The sequence below is a fragment of the Nicotiana tomentosiformis genome, chromosome 1, assembly GCF_000390325.3.
Source record: "Nicotiana tomentosiformis chromosome 1, ASM39032v3, whole genome shotgun sequence".
Classification (NCBI taxonomy): Eukaryota; Viridiplantae; Streptophyta; class Magnoliopsida; order Solanales; family Solanaceae; genus Nicotiana; species Nicotiana tomentosiformis.
The window spans coordinates 26,680,129-26,701,316 of record NC_090812.1 but is presented as its reverse complement, the minus strand read 5'-3'; the positions used below and the strand labels follow the sequence as shown (position 1 = coordinate 26,701,316).

General features: G+C 39.0%; 1 protein-coding gene across 1 annotated transcript; it reads left to right on the top strand.

The window, feature by feature from the left end:
• Nucleotides 1-15,259: 15,259 nt before the first annotated feature.
• On the top strand, nt 15,260-20,552 carry LOC104119401 (ATP-citrate synthase alpha chain protein 2). The gene is made up of 12 exons (XM_009630889.4): nt 15,260-15,694; nt 16,390-16,566; nt 16,650-16,811; nt 16,978-17,058; nt 17,598-17,649; nt 17,957-18,071; nt 18,214-18,295; nt 18,885-18,980; nt 19,107-19,208; nt 19,305-19,421; nt 19,515-19,631; nt 20,324-20,552. The coding sequence occupies exons 1-12, from the start codon at nt 15,596-15,598 to the stop codon at nt 20,393-20,395; spliced, it is 1,272 nt and encodes a 423-aa protein (XP_009629184.1). The 5' UTR covers nt 15,260-15,595; the 3' UTR covers nt 20,396-20,552.
• Nucleotides 20,553-21,188: the final 636 nt, after the last annotated feature.

Sequence of the window (21,188 nt, the reverse complement as noted above, 5' to 3'; positions counted from 1 at the left end):
CAATGAATCTTAGGATTCAACAAATAGAATCAATCTGAAAAAACGTTTCTTTACTGTAGAAGAATATAGCGCTTTTATTACAATGTAAGCCCTGAGAAAAACTTGTTTTACAGAAATGGTAACCAAGCCCTTTTTATAGTGGATGGATTTGGCTCTAAGCATAATAAAATAAACATTCAGTGGGAGACCCATGATAAGTCAGCTTTTTTACAATTTCTGCCAAGATTCTCTCTAGTGGGATTGCAACGGCTTTTGTCTGCGAGCTCGATCTTGCTTAGAACCCTCGATTTTTAGTTTGAGCTTGATTTCGGCTCGAGCTCTTGATCTTGGTTCGAGCCCGATCCTGGCTCGAGCCCTCGAATTGATACGAGGTCAATGTTGGTTGGTCTCTGGATTATCAGCATGATAGATCTACTCTGCCTCATGGTTCGATTTCGATTCGAGCTTGATAATGATATCGATCTCGACACGAATCGGCCTCCCCGGGTTCGAGGTTAGTTTGTTCCACCTTCGGGATCTTACTTCGATAGATCATCGTTCGAACTCGATCGGACGTGCTAAGGCCAAAATTTATTTGGACCGTATACAGATAATCCTCTCGTTTCTCATAAAGAATATGGCGAGAAACGATATGATTTTTTAACGGCTCGATCGGATTATAACCTGACGTTTCCATCGGGTTCGATCATGACGCATCTGGTAGATATCCTGTCTGTTTAATTTTTTAAGGCATTTAATGCATGTCAGGCGGTGGTCGGCCACCGCTGATACTGAACCGCCATTGCTTGAACCTATAAATAACCCTTTCTTTTATCTTTTACCACTTTGACATCTTCTATCTTCCAAATTTCCCAAGTTCTTCTTCGTACTCTCCAACTTACCAGTAAATCTGTGATTTCTTTCTGCAAAAGCCCCTCCTCAATTTTACCAAATCTTTATCATTTGTCTCTATTTCTTGCTTCTGAACTCGAAAATGGCGAAAACGTCACAAACCATCCCTCCGAAAGAGAAAACTTCATCTTCACAGTGTACCGCCGATGATACACCGGCAGAACCACGGCTTGAGGAGTGCGTTCCTGGGGCGTGCGTCCTTACTTCTGATTTCAAGGTCGATAAAGGATCATCGGTGCCTGGTCGATGTGAACCGGTATCGAGGTATATATGTTCGATAACCGAGAAGCACCTCCAATAGCTAAAGAAAGATTGGCAATTGGGATAAAAAAGAAATAATGATTCCTTTTTCTGACGAAGATATCACTTCGCACGTGAAAGGGTTTTTGAATGTGTATTCTTATCCTTTCATGTTGGGTCCCCTCGATTCCGTTATCATTGATTTCTGTCGTCAATACCAAATAACCCTAGGCCAGGTCCACCCTTCTTTTTGGCGGATCGTTATCCTGATCCGATATTTCGTAAGCAAAATCGAGGGGATGTCGTTCACCCTCGACCATCTTATCTGATTATACCGTCCTCGACTTTTTCGAGGAGGGTTAGTAAAACTTCAGCGTCGGGCTACCAAGGCTCTATTCTCGAGTATTGACGAGGACAGGGACCGGGGTTGAATGGGCAGGTTCGTTTGAGTAAGGACTTCAGACCTGATTCCGACTAAAAAGATGCCCTTTCCCGAGGAGTGGAATATGAAACGTAAGTGTGATCTTGCTGTTACTTCTTCTTTGTTCTTTCATTTATTCTCTCATCGACACTATTCCTTTTATGATGTAGCGATTCACTGGATGCCCGGAGCAGTTCCCGATCTCAAGAACTGGGTACGAGCCCTTGTTTTGACCTCCACATACGCCGAGTGCTCATGGCGTGATTTGTCAAAGGGTGGGTGGGAGGCCAAAAATCACGGTAAGCTCATTTCTCTTACTCTTTGATGATCCGAACGAAGTGGTTTTCAAAATATTTTATTAAGGTTCTCCATATGCAGGTTTGGGTAAAGACGCAATTTTGAGGCCCTTGTCCAATGAGGAGGAAATTTCGGCCTCTGTCCCAAAGCCGATGAAGGAAAATAAAAGGAAAAGAGCCTCCGTTCCCAAAGATCCAAAACTGAAGAAGAGGATGGTTCATAAGCCGAACAAGAATGTCATTTCTTTGACCGTGGAATCTGTTATGCGTCTAAGGGATAAAGATGAAGAAGAAGAAGAAGAAGAAGGAGAAGAAGAAAACTATGAGTCCGCGCTGGCGGTTCGAATGAAGAGAACCACCGATGCCTCATCGGCGGCTGGATCGATGATGCTCCATGAGGCTCCACCTCGAACTGAGGATATACCGGAGAAAGATTTGGGTAGAGTCCACGAACTATCAGATATTGAAGACGCATCTCATCGGAGTCAACGGGCAGGGGATATGATCGAAGGGGCCCTCGAACCCCTTCGAACCGAGGAGAATGCTCTAGGCGATTCATTTGGGGCAGCAGCAATCGAGGATTCGCCTACCTTTCCTGCTTTTCTGTAGGGGTGATTCGGGAAGCTCAAGCTTTGGGAGCCCTCGATCTAGACAGGCCTCACGATGAAAAAAATCCTTTTCGTGACCTGTTTACCGGCGTTGAGGACGTTGCCGGTGCTGGTGATGAATCGGATCTTTTTCACGGATTGTGCCAGGCTTTGAATCAGGTGAGATGTTAAAATTATTTTGTCGGTACTATCTTTATGTTCATTTTTCGTTAACTTCGCTTCTTGTTTCTTTGTAGGCAGCGACAGTTCATCGAGAACAATGTTCTCGATCCCAGAATGAGCTGCATCGATACGAGGCCGACCTACAACGGGCTATTGACGAGAGGAACTCCCTTAGACTTTCCTTAGGGCAGAGAGAAAAGGAAATAAAAGACCTCCGAGCTGAGCTGGCCAAGGCTTATCGAGATCAGACCGATTTGTCTGAGCAGGTAATGATGCTTTTAAAAGCCTATGGGCTAGATACCGGAACGATAGCTAACATTTCGGTCTCACAACTGCAGCAAAAAATCGAGATGATCGGGAAGCTTCGTGAGGAGGTCGACGTGATAAGAACGGAGTCTTTGCGGTGGAAAAAAGATATGGACCACTTTGTTGCAGAAAAAGAGACTGCTCGAGCCCAGTTATCATCGTCCGAAACTCAACTTCAGAAAATGAAGGAAAAAGGTCTGGTTCAAGCAAGAAAAATTGAGAAGCTTGAGGCTCGGTTGGCCTCTGTACTTGTCAAGGCTTAATCTGATGCTAAAAAGGCAAAGGCCGATGCGGATGCGCTCGTGGCCATCTATCGGGCCGATGCTGAAGCTGTCCAAGTCCAGGCAAGAGAGGCAGCCGAGTCCACCGATACTCGAGCACATTGGCTCGCCAAACTTGCTAAGTGCCGATCCCGAAGGGAAACTCTCGAGGAGATTCATGCTCGTGGTTTCGATCTCGCTGAAGAGATAAAAAGGGCCAAAGAACTTGAAGCTAATGCTGAAGCTCTGGTTTCTAATGGAGATGATGATGATGACGATGATGATGATGATGGGAGCAAGAGCGGATCCGAGAACGGGGGGGAGGGGGGTGGCTGATAAAGAAGAGACCGCTCCTGACCGAGAAGTTTAGTTCTTAGTTTTTACGTTGTAATCACCCATGCAGATAAATTTGTATATAGATATATCCCTTTTTTGCCGACTTGCTTCTGTTTTTGTTTCCTATCTTGTGAGGACTTTATTCATGCCTTACGAATGTTTTCACAATGATTTAAACAACTTAATCAAATTTGGACTTCGTAGCCTCTGTAACCGAGCGAGCGCTTACTCAAACTTGGAGCGATGTAGCCCTTAGGCTTATTATTTGAGTCAATGATTCGAGCTTGAAAAAATATAGCCCGTAGGTGTAATGGTCGAGTGCTTGCTCGAACTCGAAATAAAAGTAGCCCGTAGGCTTAGTAGTCGAGTGAATGATTCGAACTCGAAGTAATGTAGCCCCTAGGCGTAATGGTCGAGTTAGTGTTTGCTCGAACTCGAAATAAAAGTAGCCCGCAGGCTTAGTCGAATGAATGATTTGAACTCGAAGTAATGTAGCCCGTAGGCGTAATAGTCGAGTGGGTGTTTGCTCGTACTCGAAATAAAAGTAACTCGTAGGCGTAGTCAAGTGAATGATTCGAACTCGAAGTAATGTAGCCCGTAGGCGTAATGGTCGAGTGAGTGTTTGCTCGAACTCGAAATAAAAGTAGCTCGTAGGCTCAGTCAAGTGAATGATTCAAACTCGAATTAATGTAGCCCGTAGGCGTAATGGCCGAGTGAGTGTTTGCTCGAACTCAAAATAAAAGTAGCCCGTAGGCTCAATCGAGTGAATGATTCGAACTCAAAGTAATGTAGCCCGTAGGTGTAATGGTCGAGTTAGTGTTTGCTCGAACTCGAAATAAAAGTAGCCCGTAGGCTTAGTGGTCGAGTTTATCTTAATTCTGATTGCATAATAAATCTCAAAATAGAGGAATTTTCCTTGGATATAAGATGCCGATAAAGAAGAGAACTTTCTTCGCACGTTATTACACGCCTGGTTTCGGGCCAATCTATATGAGCATGGTTCGCTTCGACCATTTGGCTCTTACAATTTTTCCTATTGGAACCCTGTTGTTGTGAAATAACTCTCTTGCGAGGCCTCGGATATTGTTATAAATATTGCACGATCAATGGTTGCCTCATTAAAAACCTTGCCGAAAAACTCATTTGGGATAAAACCGGTCTAAGGAAAAAAAAGTGCAACGCGTGCTTTCAAGCGAGAGATCCATCTTAGCCCTTGTTCGGATTTCTGCGGGGGGGTAACAGTAGTACTGTTTTAGATGTGATACATTCTAGCTGCTTGATAGTTGTTTGTTGTTTATAATGCCGAGCATGTACGATCCCTTTCTGATGCTCTCGAGCACCTGATATGGTCCTTCCCAATTCGGTCCTAGTTTTCCTTCGTTCGGATTTCGGGTATTGATGGTAATTTTTCTTAACACTAAGTCCCCAGGCTTGAAATGGCGGTGCTTGGTTATTTGATTATAATATCTTTCGATTCGCTGCTTTTGGGCGGCCAATTGGACGAGAGCAGTTTCTCGTCTTTTGTCCGATAGTTCAAGGCTGGTATTCATAGCCTCGTTATTTGATTCTTCCATCGCGAATCGAAATATGGTACTGGGTTCACCAAATTCGACTGGTATCAATGCTTCAAACCCATATACTAAGGAGAATAGGGTCGCCTCCGTACTGAATTTTGACGTCGTCCGATATGCCCAAAGGACTTCGAGCAAGATTTATCTCCATTTCCCTTTAGCGTCGTTCAACCTCTTCTTTAAGTTTTGAATGACAGTTTTGTTCGTTGATTCACCCTGTCCATTTCCACTGGGGTGGTATGGCGTCGATAATATCCTTCTTATCATGTGGTCTTCGAGGAATCTTGTTACTTTGCTGCCAACGAATTATTTTCCATTGTCACATACCATTTCGGTGGGTATCCCGAATCGACATATGATATGATCCCAAATAAAGTCTATAACTTCTTTCTCTCTTATTTTCTCGAACGTCTGCGCTTCAACCCATTTAGAAAAATAATCAGTCATAAATAAAATGAATTTGGCTTTACCTGGGGTCGATGGCAGAGGGCCGACGATATTCATTCCCCACTTCATGAACGGCCATGGGGATAGGACTAAGTGGAGTTGCTCTCCGAGTTGGTGGATCATCGGTGCAAACTTTTGACATTTGTCACATTTACGAACAAATTCCTTCGCATCTTTGCCTATATCGATCCAATAATACCCTGCTCTGATTATTTTTCGAATTAATGTATCGGCTCCAGAGTGATTCCTGCAAGTACCCTCGTGCACTTCCCGTAGGATGTAATCGGTATCTCCCAGACCCAAGCATACTGCCAACGGTCCATCGAATGTTCTTCGGTACAACGTTCGGTCCGAAGCCAATGTGAATCGAGCAGCTTTAGTCCGTAGGGTTCTGGAATCTTTAGGGTCCGATGGGAGTTTTCCGCTCTTCAAGTATTCAATATACTTGTTTCTCCAATCCCAGGTTAAGCTTGTAGAATTTATTTCGGCGTGACCTTCTTCGATTACCGATCTCAAAAGTTGAAGAACATTCCCCGAACCCAAGTCATCTACCTCGACCGACGACCCTAAATTCCCAAACGCATCGGCCTCATTATTCTGTTCCCGTGGTACATATCGTAAAGTCCATTGTTTGAAATGGTGCAAAGTGACAAGCAGTTTATCTAAATACCTTTGCATTCTACCTTCTCGAACTTCGAAGGTTTTGTTTACTTGACTCACCACCATCAAGGAGTTGCAATTAGCTTCAATGATTTCTGCTCCTAAGTTTCTAGCTAGCTCGAGACCTGCAATTATGGCTTGATACTCGATCTCGTTGTTAGTCAACCTGATAGTTTTAATAGATTGCCTAATAGTGTTACCGTCGGTGGTTTCAAAACTATGCCCAGCCCGGACCCTTTCATATTCAAAGCCCCGTCCGTAAAAAGGATCCATACCCCCGATGATGTACCTGATTTCAACAGGAGTTCTTTTTTGACTTCGGGTACGAGGGTTGGCGTGAAATCGGCCACGAAGTCCGCTAAAATTTGAAACTTGATGGCCGTACGGGGTTGATATTCGATATCGTACCCACTACGTTCGACGGCCTATTTGGCCAGTCGACCTGATAACTCGGGTCTGTGCAAAATATTACGAAGCGGGTAAGTGGTTAACACACATATGGGATGACATTGAAAGTACGACCTTAACTTTCTTGAGGCGCTTATCAGTGCAAGTACCAATTTTTCTAAGAACGGATATCTAGTTTCCGCTTCTCCTTAGGTTCGACTCGTATAATAAACGGGGAATTGCGTACCTTGCTCTTCTCGAACTAGGACACCGCTTACGACGACTTCCGATACTGCCAAGTACAAACAAAGTTTTTTGTCTATTTTTGGAGTGTGAAGTAGTAGTGGGCTTGATAGATATCGCTTTAGTTCCTCTAATGCTTGTTGGCACTCCGGGGTCTAAGCAAAATCGTTCTTCTTTTTGAGTAGAGAGAAAAATTTGTGACTTCGGTCAGATGATCTTGAAATGAACCGGCCTAAGGCTGCAATCCGACCCGTTAGCCTTTGTACGGCCTTCACGCTGTCCACAACGACAATGTCTTCGATGGTCTTGATTTTATCGGGGTTAATCTCTATTCCCTGATGTGACACCATGAAGCAGAGGAACTTGCCCGAACCGACCCCGAAAGCACATTTTTCGGGATTGAGCTTCATGTTGTATTTCCTCAAAATTTCGAACGTTTCCTGCAAATGGGTCAAATGGTCCTCTGGAGCAGGGATTTAACTAGCATGTCATCAATATAAACTTCCATTGATTTTCATATTTGTTCTTCAAATATTTTATTTACTAGGCGTTGGTAAGTAGCCCCTGCATTTTTTAGCCCGAAGGGCATCACATTATAACAATACGTTCCATATTTGGCGACAAATGAAGTATTTTCCTGGTCCTCCGGGTTCATCTGGATTTGATAATACCCGGAATAGGCATCGAGAAAAGTGAGGATCTCGTGGCCGGCCGTAGCATCGATCATGTGATCGATGTTGGACAACGGAAAGGAATCTTTGGGGCATGCTTTGTTCAAATTCTTATAGTCCACACACATTTTAAGCTTGTTCCCTTTTTAGGGACTACAACTACGTTGGCTAGCCATTCGGGATATTTTACCTCCCGAATGGACCCTACTTTGAGAAGCTTGGTTACCTCGTCCTTTATGAATGCGTGCTTTCTCTCAGACTGGGGTCTTCTCTTTTGCTTCACCGGTCTGAACTTGGGGTCCAAACTTAGCCGATGCGTCGTTATGTCTGGCGGGATCCCTGTTATATCCAAATGGGACCAGGCAAAACAATCGATGTTATCGATAAGAAATTGAACGAGTTTCTTCCTGAGTTCGGGGCTCAACCCCATTCCCAAGTATATCTTTCGCTCGAGCCAGTGCTCGATTAATGTGACTTGCTCTAGCTCCTCGATTGTTGATTTAGTGGCGACAGAGTCATCGGGAATCATGAAAGATCGAGGGACCCTTTGATCATCATCCTCTTCAATTTTCTGGTTGTCTGGCTGGGTTGAAGCCGATGTATGTGATTGCTATTTGGTGTCCCGTTCTCCTTCCGGGGCCGATCCTTTTATCGGCGAAAGTGAGGATATTGGTTTAGCTTCATCGACGACGAACATTTCCTTTGTGGCTAGTTGTTCTCCGTACACCATTTTGACACCTCTCGATGTCGGGAGTTTGAGGGCCTGGTGTAGGGTCGAAGGTACAGTTCTCATGCCGTGGATCCATGGCCTTCCGAAAAGGGCGTTGTATCCCATATCGCCTTCGATCACGTGAAGCTTTGTTTCTTGGATGGTTCCGGCCACGTTTATTGGTAGGATTATCTCACCTTTGGTGGTTTCACATGCCATATTGAACCCGTTTAGAACCAGAGTTGCGGGTACGATCTGATCCTGTAGGCCGAGCTGCTCTACTACCTTCAATCGGATGATGTTGGCCGAGCTACCTGGATCGATTAACACACGCTTAATTTTAGTTTTATTCATGAGTACGGATATTACCAGTGCATCGTTATGAGGTTGGATTACCCCTTTTGTATCTTCATCATCAAAGGACAAAGTCCCCATGGGTGCGTAATCTTGAGTCTGATATCACTTTTCCCTCACCATCGATATTTTAGTGCGTTTAAGCACTGGTCCATGAGGGGTATCGATGTCGCCGATGATCATGTGGATGACGTGCTACGGTTCTTCTTGCTCGTTTTGCTTGCTGAAATCCCTATTTTTAAAATGGTTCTTCGCCCTATCACTTAGAAATTCCCGAAGGTGCCCTTCATCATTGCATGCAAGGGGAGCTCGCTCGATTCGCAGATTGGTCCGACTCGTAATTCACTTCTGACCCCGTGTTCGATAGCCCGACCGTGTTAAATATGCGAGCTATTTCCTCTCTTAGTTTCTTGCAATCATCCGTTCTATGGCTATGGGTACCATGATATTCGCACGTTTGATTGGGATTTCTTCGGGCAGGATCGGTCTGCATGGGTCGAGGCCATTTAGTGTCTTTGATGCGTCCGATGGCTGACACGATAGCGGACGCACCAACGCTGAAGTTATATTATGATAATCGAGGTGCTTCTATAGGATTGGCATATTTATCGAAGTCGCTCTTACTCATAAGCCCCCGGGAATTATGCCCTCGATCAATTCTTCGATTGTTCCGAACTGCATTACGTGCTAAATCGTTGTTCATCCGATCTGCGACGTACGATCGATATCGGTCTCTGTTCGACCTTTGTTCTCTGTCGATCTCCTTTTGGTTTTTAATAACTGTCCTGTTCTGATGAACGGGTCCGTACGGAGCTCCCAACTGATCATCCTCGACCCTAATTTTTGATTGGTATCGGTTGTGTACATCTGCCCAAGTTATCGCTGGATACTCGATCAAATTTTGTTTCAGCTGATGTGATGCTGTCGAACTTAGCTCGTTCAACCCTTGGGTGAAAGCTTGTACGACCCAATCGTCTGTGACTGGGGGTAATTCCATGCGTTCCATTTGAAATCGGGATACGAATTCCCTCAGCATTTCGTTCTCCCTTTCCTTTACTTTGAAGAGGTCGGATTTCCTTGTTCCAACCTTTATGGCACCTGCATGTGCCTTTACGAATGAATCTGCTAACATGGCAAAAGAATCGATAGAATTCAGCGGTAAATTGTGGTACCAGATCATCGTTCCCTTCGAGAGGGTCTCCCCGAACTTTTTCAAAAATACGGATTCGATCTCATCATCCTCCAAATTGTTGCCTTTTATGGCACATGTGTAAGAGGTGACATGTTCGTTAGGATCGATCGTACCGTTATACTTGGGAATTTCGGGCATACAGAAATTTTGGGGATTGGCTTCGGCGCCGCACTCGACGTAAAAGGCTTTTGTATGAGTTTTTTCGAATCAAGCCCCTTTATCATTGGTGGAGCCCTCGGGATTTGATCGACCCTGGAATCGTACTTTTCCATCCTCTTGTCGTTGTCTTCGACTCGTTTTGTGAATTTTTCGAGCAATTTAGTAATTTCGGGAGTAGTCCCCGATTCTTGCTCGTTAAAATTTCACTATGACGGGCTCTATTCTGGGGGTGACTTCTCGAAGTGGATTGGAATCCGGCCTGCTTTGTGCGCGAGTTTGGCTCTGTAGCTGAGCTATCACTACTTGTTGGGCTTGTAGCATCTCGAAGATCATACGTAAGCTGGCCCCGATTTCTCCTGCGTTTTGGGTGTCTCGGGCTACGGATCGAGTACCGCCCTAAATGCTTCTTTCCGGTTCAGAACGCTGATTCGCCTCCAAAGCTATTTGTGAATTGACATCCAATGGTATTTCGGCTCAAATTTCGGGTACTTCGATTCGAGCCTCGGTGTCATCGTTAATTGGCCTTCCGACCCTAGGTGCCAAGTTGTTGGTTTCATCTTGAAGGCCGGCTTCGTTATCGATCGGTGAAGCCATTTGATTGGTGGTTATTCATAGCTGATCCGAAATTCAAGATGTTATTCGAAAATAAGCGCAAAGCACAATGGCGTGTTTTTTCAGATTTGTATCAAATAACCACTGTTATCCTCGGCCCCAAGGTGGGCGCCAAACTGTTTACCCGAAAAATGGACAGAGTTGAATTTATACGTAGTTCCGAGGATATGTAGCGTAACTTAACACAAAATATAAGGATAAATAAAACTGTAAATATAGATTGAAGAGAATGCAAAATAGATAAGGTTGTGAGGAACAATGAATCTTAGGATTCAACAAATAGAATCAATCTAAGAAATCTGAAAGAACGATATTTTACTATAGAAGAATATAGCGTTTTTATTACAATGTAAGCCCTGAGAAAAACTTGTTTTACAGAAATGGTAACCAAGCCCTTTTATAGTGGAGGGATTTGGCTCTAAGCATAATAAAATAAACATTCAGTAGGAGACCCACGATAAGTCAACTTTTCCACAATTTCTGCCAAGATTCTCTCTAGTGGGATTGCAACGACTTTTGTCTGCGAGCTCGATCTTGCTTAGAACTCTCGATTTTGGTTTGAGCTTGATTTCGACTCGAGCTCTTGATCTTGGTTCGAGTCCGATCCTGGCTCGAGCCCTCGAATTGATACGAGGTCAATGTTGGTTGGTCTCTGGATTATTAGCATGATAGATCTACTCTGCCTCATGGTTCGATTTTGATTCGAGCTTGATAATGATATCGAACTCGACACGATCGGCTTCCCCGGGTTCGAGGTTAGTTTGTTCCACCTTCGGGATCTTACTTCGATAGATCATTGTTCGAACTCGATCGGACGTGCTGAGGGCGAAATCTATTTCGACCGTATACAACGCTCTTTTGGAAGTCATTTCAACTTATTAGTATGATGAAAACTTATTCTTGTCACATTATAGCATTAATTGTGCTCTTTATGATAATTGTTAAAACACTTAAACTCGTGAAAGGCTTGGGTGGTCACCCATGTCATATAATATCACCTCTGACTAAAAAAGAAAATTCAAGTCATAATTTGTCCTTTTGCAATTGAATTTTCAATGAATTTCTTTATATCAAGGATTAGGTTGGTTATGCTTTTTATTTGATATGCTTTGATATAATTATTCGTGGAAAAATATTAATTTACTCCAAATTAAAAAATAGATAAATTTAATCAGAAACGTAAAGTAAAATCACCTTCAGTATGATTCACCTCTCCTTCTAACTCTAAGTAAATGAATCGGTAGACAAACCAACATATATGAGATCTATTTTGAGTGTGAATCTTGACATGAGATAGTGGTTCATTTCTGTTTCGTTTAGTGTTGGTGCAAAATATTTTGATTTTCTCTTTGAGTAATTAGGAATCACTGAACTTCGAAAGATTTTAATAATAGAAGTAATTTAATTATTAACTAATCATGCGTTCCACGTTTATCTTACTTTATTATTAAAAAAATCATGTTGTAATGCGTTGAATTTTAATTATATGAATATTTTAAAAATTCTTGTTTGAGTTATAAAAGCATGTAAACATATTTATCTGCTCGGTTTCTTTTTATTAATTACATAAAATGGTTTAGTTAGAGATAATTAAGTACAAATTATTAGTTCTTTTTAATCCAAAGAGATGGCATCTCTGCAAGACGACATCATATTGAAATTAACACCATCTACCTTAATATAGTTGTAGGACATAGAAGAGTAAATTATCTCATGATTTGATGTATTACTATCACAAGTGGCACAATATTCAAAATACTGATAGCAACAAGAGTAAAAATCACGATGAACCTTTTTTACATATAATATGTCCGAAAAAGACGCTAACATCAACATTTCGTGACAAATATATTAAGTAAAAGCTCGAAAACACATCAAGTAACAAAATTAAGGGTAACAAAATAACCCAAAAAAGAAATATTTACTGATCTATAGAATCTATTAGTAACTACAAACGGTAGAGATAAAAATTATATCAACCATAAAAGGCATGAAACGTAATGGAAAAAAGTAAAATAAGGGTACATCGAAGACGAAAGATTTATTAAGTTATACAAATTAAATAATTGTGAAGTCAAGTTTCCAACAAGAAAACTGTTGTTAAAAGAAATCTAATATTTCAGAGGTTCACGAAAGAAAAATAATCAAAAAGTATTTTTTTCGAATTTATGTGATACTCTTTTTTTTAGTCAATCTCAGGAAATGAATCTTTTTATATTTAGTAACGATTTAACTTTAAACTTTCTATTATCGTTAGTGAGATGATTAATTTACAAGCCACAACAATTCCTATATCTTATATTAGACCATAAGTATCAAAAGTGTTTCTTTTTTTATTAAAATCATTGCTCAGTTAAACATCTTCACATAAATTAAAATAAAAAAATATTAAAAATAACTAAAATAGTGCGAAAAAAATAAAACTCCCACGACCAAAAATTGCTATGAAGTAAAAGTAAACGAAGATACCAAAAAATAATATTTGTCAAAGGAAATTTTAATTTTTAAAAAGTTTCATAGAAAGTGTAATGCAAATATATAGTACCAAATTAATTAAACAGTTAAAATATACGATCGGGTGGAAATTTGAGAACATGAAAAGCAAACTTACTATATGAGACAGACAAGTAATGTGCAATGTTTTTTTTTCTCTTCAAATTCTTTTTACGTTTGAGGTTCACATAAATATTTCTTTACAGGGAATGGTTTTATTTACAACCAAGCAATTTTTAGGCAAAAGATTAATATCAAACCAATTAATAAATATCAAAGGACACATCCATTCATTTTGGGGTGTTTTGCACGACATTTTTTTCCTTTTTTTTTCTTTTAACTAAAAATAATAATTAAAATATTCAGAAAGATATTTAGGTAATTTAACTTTAAGTTAGGGAGTTTATGATTTTAATATAGTATAGAACTATAGATAGATATAGATAGATATGTCCAGAAACACACAATTGTGATTTCGAACAATGTCCGTGACGTCCATGTATTTCAAGAACCATTATGTCATATGACAAATTTATTCATTTTTTGCATATGTACACCAAATTAAATTAGTTTACATAATTAGTGATAGAATCGAGGTAAGAATATATAATAATCAGCTATAGTTAAGTGATAATTGTTTATGTGAAGACGGAGCATGTATTAAAATCACTTGTGTGTTTAATTATTTTTTTCTAGTGAGTTGTGACGTCGAAATACACATTTAATTATACTATATTAAAAGTACAAAACTCTTTTTCATCCTCTAAAGTTAATTTTATATTAGACAAAATAATTAATTAATTATTTTTTAATATTTAAGAGTTTAAAATTAACTAAAATCTTAATTATTAAATATTTCTTTATTTAATAGTATATGAATCAAGTCCTATTACTTAGGACTTCAAAATCATGTTACTATACCAAATAATTTGAGACTAAAACCAACATGCAACACTTTCAAACTATATATTGTTTGTATGTTTTTCTCTCTTTTAATGTTCCCTTGTTGATTTATGTTTACAACTTTGTATATATTAATTCTCCTTCTACTATCTCGATAAAGTCAAATATATATATATATATATATATATATATATATATATATATATATGTGTGTATAAAGAATTTGTTGTTGTATAAATCAAACCTCCTATTTTTTTTAAATATAAATCGGAGAAGTATCTAAAAATTATTAAAAGTTTTTATCCATGTCAATGCTTTTAAATTGAATGTATCTACTGAGATAATCGAGAACCTCTATGGAACATAATCTTTTCCTTTATTGAGTTAGTTAAATAGGATCAACAATCATTATTCTCGAGAATTATACTTTAACTTTTAATTTATATATAACTCAAATATAATTTTTAATATAATAGTTATATGATTTTTTATGGAGATTAAGTACACGCGCAAAGCGCATAACAAAAGACTAGTTACATAAAAAAGGCAAGAGGTTTTTTGCTATAAGTCATAAGGAGGTAATATTTTCATGCTCATACTCATTAACAACTTGTTTGGATGGTTGTTACATATCGTTTTATAATGTATCGTATCGTATTGTATCGTTTGACGAATATAATGTTTGGATAGATTGTGGCGTTTGCCGTCGTTTTATGATATCACGCACCAGGAATATGAATAATAAAATTACAATATTATAAAGAGAAATTATGATACATGGTAAAAGAATATTATATAAAAAGGTAGGATAAATGATAAAATAAAATTATTTAATAATAATTAAGGGTGAGATTGAGAGACAAGGTAATGACGCGACCACACCAAATCGGTCATTACATAAAGTGGTACATTTCGTTGTTACGTAATGACAGAATTAACGATACGATATAATAAAATTTAATGAACAATCAAAACAAACATGGTATTTAAAGTAACAATACGATATGATACAACATGTAACAACCATCCAAACAAGCTGTAAAAATAAATATTCTTTTAATGCTACGGCTGGTGAAAATAAATTTATTTTGAATAAAAATTTTAAAATTTTAAACGAGATGATGATACGATTCAATAAGGGAAAAAATCCAAATTCACCTTCAACTATGTATAATGTTTGTATTCTTATCTGTCATACTTTTCGATCAGATCAACCCTGTACTTAACAAACTTGTCAGAATTTTACCTAATTCTCACAAGTTTATTAATAATAAGTATTGATATGGACGAAAAGTATAACGAAAAACAAATATAAACAATATATGAAAACAAGTAGGAACCTTTTTCCATTCAGCAAAGGACACATGAACGAATAAACAAAGTTGAGGGGGGCAACAGCATTATTGTTCATTGTTAAACACGCCCAACTACCTCCGCCCGCAGTCCCTTATTAGTCCCCACACCTCATTTCCTTCATCTCCTCTCTCTCTGCTTAAGCCTTCACTCACCAGTTGTTGTCAATTTGGTGAAACCACCCAATTCATTCTTGTCTCTTAAGCTAATTTATTTCAGATCCTTTTACTTTTCTACTCAATTATATACCCACCAAGTGTTTGTATCTTTTTCTAGAGCTCTCTGTTGTAATCCTTCGTTTGAATTGTAAAGAAAAAGAACATGGCAAGGAAGAAGATCAGAGAGTATGATTCTAAGAGGCTTCTCAAGGAGCATTTGAAACGCCTTGCTGGCATCGATCTTCAGATCTGCTCTGCTCAAGTAACTCTCTTTTTCTTTTTTACTATTCCTATACTATGTTATTGATCTCCTTACTACCGAATTGTAATGTAAATTTCGGTAATTAGTTTCTTTATTGGTTTTTGCAAATGAGGTTTGATCCGTGCGTCTTTTTCTTTTGTGGGTTCTTGTTGTTTGATCAGTTAAGCTCGAATCTGCTGTCTCTGCTTCCTTTGTATTCCTCATTACTTTCTTATTTGCTATTTTGTGTAAATCCGACTGTTAAAAGTTGAATTATTTCCTTGTCGTTAAGATCAACCATTGTGTTTGTGAAGTTCTCTTCTGGGTCATTGTCCTTTGCTACTATCCCAACTCTTACTCTATTAGACTTGCTCCAACAAAGCATTTTCCTTCATAATGAAATAGCTCTTTATCTTCCAAAGTACATCTAATACAGCTGCAGAAGTTGAAAGTTCATTACTGTAGAAGATAATATACTAAGTGAATTCGATTTTGCAATTTTCATTTGTACCAATCATCTTCCCAACAACAGAAAATTTTAGATTCGTAATGAATCTCTTGCGTTCTACTTTTTCTTATTGTAAAAGAAATTATAGGCGAAAAAGGTAAGAGTGCTCTAGATGTGCATCGCTTCTTTTCTTATGTATTCTTAACATCATTTCCCAGATCATTTTTCTAGCCAGAGTTCTCATGTAGAATTATTTGGTTTTTGATAGGTGACAGAATCTACAGATTTTACTGAGTTAACAAACAAAGAACCATGGCTTTCATCGACAAAGTTGGTTGTAAAACCAGACATGCTGTTTGGGAAGCGTGGAAAGAGTGGCTTGGTCGCATTGAATCTGGATCTAGCAGCAGTTGCCGAGTTTGTCAAAGCACGACTTGGTGTGGAGGTGAGCAGAAGGTTTAAGTGTTTTGAAATCTTTTACTGCTTCTTATTGTGTTATAGTCATCTCACACGTTAATTCGTTTCTAGGTTGAAATGGGTGGCTGCAAGGCACCTATAACAACATTTATTGTTGAACCATTTGTTCCCCATGACCAAGAATATTACCTTTCCATAGTCTCTGAAAGGTTGGGGTGCACTATTAGCTTTTCAGAATGTGGAGGCATTGAGATTGAAGAGAATTGGGACAAGGTTAGTTGGTATAGAAAATTTACTCTTTTTGATCCTCTAACAACTACTATTTGTTAGTTTTTTTTATTATTTTGGTTGACTCTTATTTATTCAGGTAATAACCTGAAAGTTAAGTTATTTCTCTTTAATGTGATAACCAGATTTTATTTATTTCTATAATATACAGGTCAAGACAATATTCCTTCCAACAGAAAAACCTATGACCCTTGAGGCGTGTGCTCCACTGATTGCTACTCTGCCCTTGGAGGTGATCTAAAATTTTAGTTAACTTTTGTTTTATCCTTCTAATTTCCTTTTAGAATTAGTCACTAGTCTCGATTAAGCCAACATGAGTCTGGTTGTAATAAGGAGAAAGGTTTTCTAAAATGCGAGGTCGTCAATAGCAACCCTTAGAAAGCGTGCTATTATATTGTGCATTGTTGGTAATTCTTGGTCACGGGTTCGAGCCGTGGAAGCAGCCACTAATGCTTGTGTTAGGTTAGCTATCTACATCATACCCTTTGGGTGTGGCCGTTTTCCGAACCCGGCGTGAATGCGAGATGCTTTGTGCGCCGGGCTAGCCTTATTGTTGGTAATTCTTGAAGATATTTATTATAGGTTGTATTATTGTGTATCTATCATTTTTGATATTCATTCCGTGAGGGAAATTGTTTATATATTGGTCTACTTATTGCTGGACTATCAGTTTTGTACTAATAAGTATTTTGATTTCAAAGATTAAAACATTTCACTACTAACATCTCATCAACCTTCATGATACTTGAGCTAAGATTCTGGTTGACTCAGGTACGGGGAACGATTGGCAATTTCCTAATGGGTGTTTTTAATGTGTTTCAAGGTATGTCATGCTTTACGATGATTACATGTTTCTTACATGCATTTGTGCTCTAATTTTCTCTTTCTTTTATCTTTTGGTGCTATATTTTAGATAAGTGCCAGTGACTTTATGAGGAAAATATAATTTTGTTTATTGGTATAAGCAGATGAAGAGGAAACTAAAGTTCCTTTTAATTTATATTAAACTAGACCTGTTCTTAATAGCTAGTTTTTTCATTATGTTGAAACAGGTTGCTTTGACGTCATTATTCTCTAATTTTATCTCATTGATTATGCAACATTGTTGCTTTGTCTTTGATATTCCTCAGATCTCGATTTTAGTTTCATAGAGATGAACCCTTTTACGCTTGTAAATGGGGAGCCATACCCATTGGATATGAGGGGAGAGTTGGATGACACAGCAGCCTTCAAAAACTTTAAAAAGTATGTGTTTTCACTAGCTTTCCGGATGTTGAAGTGCCTATTCTTGTTTTACTTTTTTCCCTCTTAGGAAGGTGTCGAGAAGAAGAAAAATCCAGATTTAAAAAACAGTTTGCTATTGTTTCATCCCTCTATGACTTTTCAGGTGGGGAAGCATTGAGTTTCCTCTGCCCTTTGGAAGAGTTTTGAGCCCTACTGAAAGCTTCATTCACTCTTTGGATGAGAAAGTAAGTTCAATTATTTGTCTTCATCCAAGGGTGTTTTTGAGGCCAGAGTTATCAGATTGACTTGTTTATTCTTGTCCAAATGATTTTGTTAGAGATAAACTTTATCTTGGATTTACTGTCATGAACCTATTCTGGATATTGAACTACTGGAGCAAAGACTCCATTATAATCCATTATTCAACGTTTATTCTGTGCTGACGGCATGGTATGGTACTATATGAACTTGCGTGCTGCGGGGGGTAGGGGTAGGGTTTGAGAAGTCATCTTTTATGAGATCATGTGTTAAAATTTTCTGTCTTGAATGTTTGTGAAGGTAGAAATGATCTTATCCTTAAACCTTGGCGGCAGGCTATCAGCCCTGCCCGCCTGTAAATTTGTCAATAAGTGGACATTGACTGTAAAAGCTATTAAAAGCATTAGATGTTAATGATGGTTTGATCTCCGTTATACAGTATTTGAACTACTTGACTATCATACTTTTCGGTAATTTTTAAGCTCTCTGTCTTTCTAATGATATTTATTCTAATGGAATTGGAGCATAATATCTGCAGTCTTTCCCTTGGTTATGTTTTGTCTTGACATCTTGCAGACTAGTGCCTCCTTAAAATTCACAGTTTTGAACCCAAAAGGCCGTATCTGGACAATGGTGGCTGGAGGTGGTGCAAGCGTTATATATGCTGATACAGTAAGTATATTCAGAACTTATGATGCAACACCTTGATGCGAGGAAGCATTTTCTCTCTTGTCATTATTCCTCTCGCATACAATATCAATTCTGGTAGTTCACTGTTTATATACTCTGTTTAACCAGGTAGGGGATTTAGGCTATGCCTCTGAGCTTGGTAACTATGCCGAGTATAGTGGGGCTCCAAATGAAGAGGAGGTTCTGCAATATGCTCGAGTGGTTCTAGATGTATGAACTTGACTGATCTCCCTATCCTGGTCAACATGCCCATGTGGTGTTCATCCTATTTTAACTTAACCAGTGTCCACTTTGATGCTTTTGTAGTGTGCTACTGCTAATCCTGATGGCCGTAAGAGAGCTCTCATTGTTGGAGGTGGTATTGCTAACTTCACCGATGTTGCTGCTACTTTCAATGGGATTATTCGGGCTCTCAGGGAGAAGGTTGGCTGTGCATTACCCATTTAGACTGCAGGTTGTTTAGTTTTCCTATAGATAAAAGGCAGTAAAAGTACATTATCCTTTTAAACTGAACAGGAAGCCAAGCTAAAGGCAGCTAGAATGCATATCTATGTACGAAGAGGTGGTCCAAATTATCAGACTGGTCTAGCAAAAATGCGTGCCCTAGGAGAGGAACTTGGAGTTCCCCTTGAGGTATAAAATCAGTCTTTGTTGGCCAAAATATTTTTTCCCTCCTTTATTATAGGGTTGCTACAACAGTCCCTGAATTTCGATTATAGCACATAATCCTTTTAACAAATTTTAACGCGCATCACAAAAACTTGTCATCCAATGGAAAACTAACAATGGAACACTGCAACCATTAAGGTGGAAGTTTAACATAAATTCTAGTGCTTGTAATAAAAATTAAATGACTAAAGAATCAAGTCTTTGGTGCTTGTTTCTCAGTATTTCGACCCATCAGAAGGTCCTGAAAATGGATGTTCGATAAAAAATTTATGTGTCAATGAAATTTGAAAGCTCATTAACCATATGAGACAAAAGAAAGGGATATAAATCTGCATCTCTGCTTTCAATCTGAATTTTCCTTTATTTGATTCTAGGCATTCTATTTTCCTTGTAGCATCTTCCCAACCACTCGTTTTTTCAGAAGTTTGGGGTCGGATATCTAGGCTACAACAGGTTTCCAGTTTGAATATAGGAATGTTAACTGATTGGTAGAGTGGTGATAATGGTATCGGATCTGTGATCCGTATAATTTATGAATGTGCAAAGGTGCCTTTACCTGTATTGTAAATGCAGTATGTGCCTACTTCAAATTTTCAGATAGGATAGAACGTAGAAGTAAGAGATGAGTATAATTGGTGTTGATTTTGCTATTGCAGGTTTATGGACCAGAGGCTACAATGACTGGCATTTGCAAACGGGCAATTGATTGCATTATGTCTGAAGCTTAGATGATGTATACTTTTGGTTCATTCATTCAACAATTCCAAGCACAATATGAATTTGTGAACTCTTCATAAGTGCCCAAGTCATGATCCGCAAATCAGAATACTTTTGTTGCATTCTTGAAATTTCCTGCGATTAAAAAGAAACTTTTTTGGATTTTCATTGGCCTGTGATTATGGGTCCTGCAGTTTGGACTATTTGGAACATTGACCCGCCCTAAATAGTTTGGATAAAGAAAGCTTGTTGATATATTACTAGTAATATTTGTTAAATTCTTCTCACGCGCGCAGTGAAGTGCTTCCCTTTGTTTTTTAGTCAAACAAAAGTCAAAAGTTGATTGTCTTTTTTGGTTTCTTGGAACTATAATGTCATATACAGGACAAACCAAGTAGCTCGTGAAATAACAAAACGCTTCATGTTGAAAAAATATTACTTAAACAATAATATATTCGGGAGAGGGCGGGCATGGCTCTCGTGGATGACAAGATGCGGGAAGCGAGACTTAGATGGTTCGGGCACGTGCGGAGGAGGAGCCTAGATGTTCCGATTAGGAGGTGTAAGCGGTTGGCTCTAGCAGGTACGAGAAGATGTAGAGGGCGACCTAAAAAGTATTGGAGTGAGTTGATCAGGCAGGACATGGCGCGACTTCAGATTTTCGAGGACATGACCCTTGATAGTGTGGAGGTCGAGCATTAGGGTTGTAGGTTAGAGGGTAGTCAAGCATTTCTCCTCGCTGCGCCGGCTAGTCTGATAGTGTTTTGTCTAGGACTGCTAGCGGTTTTTATTGTGTTTCACATT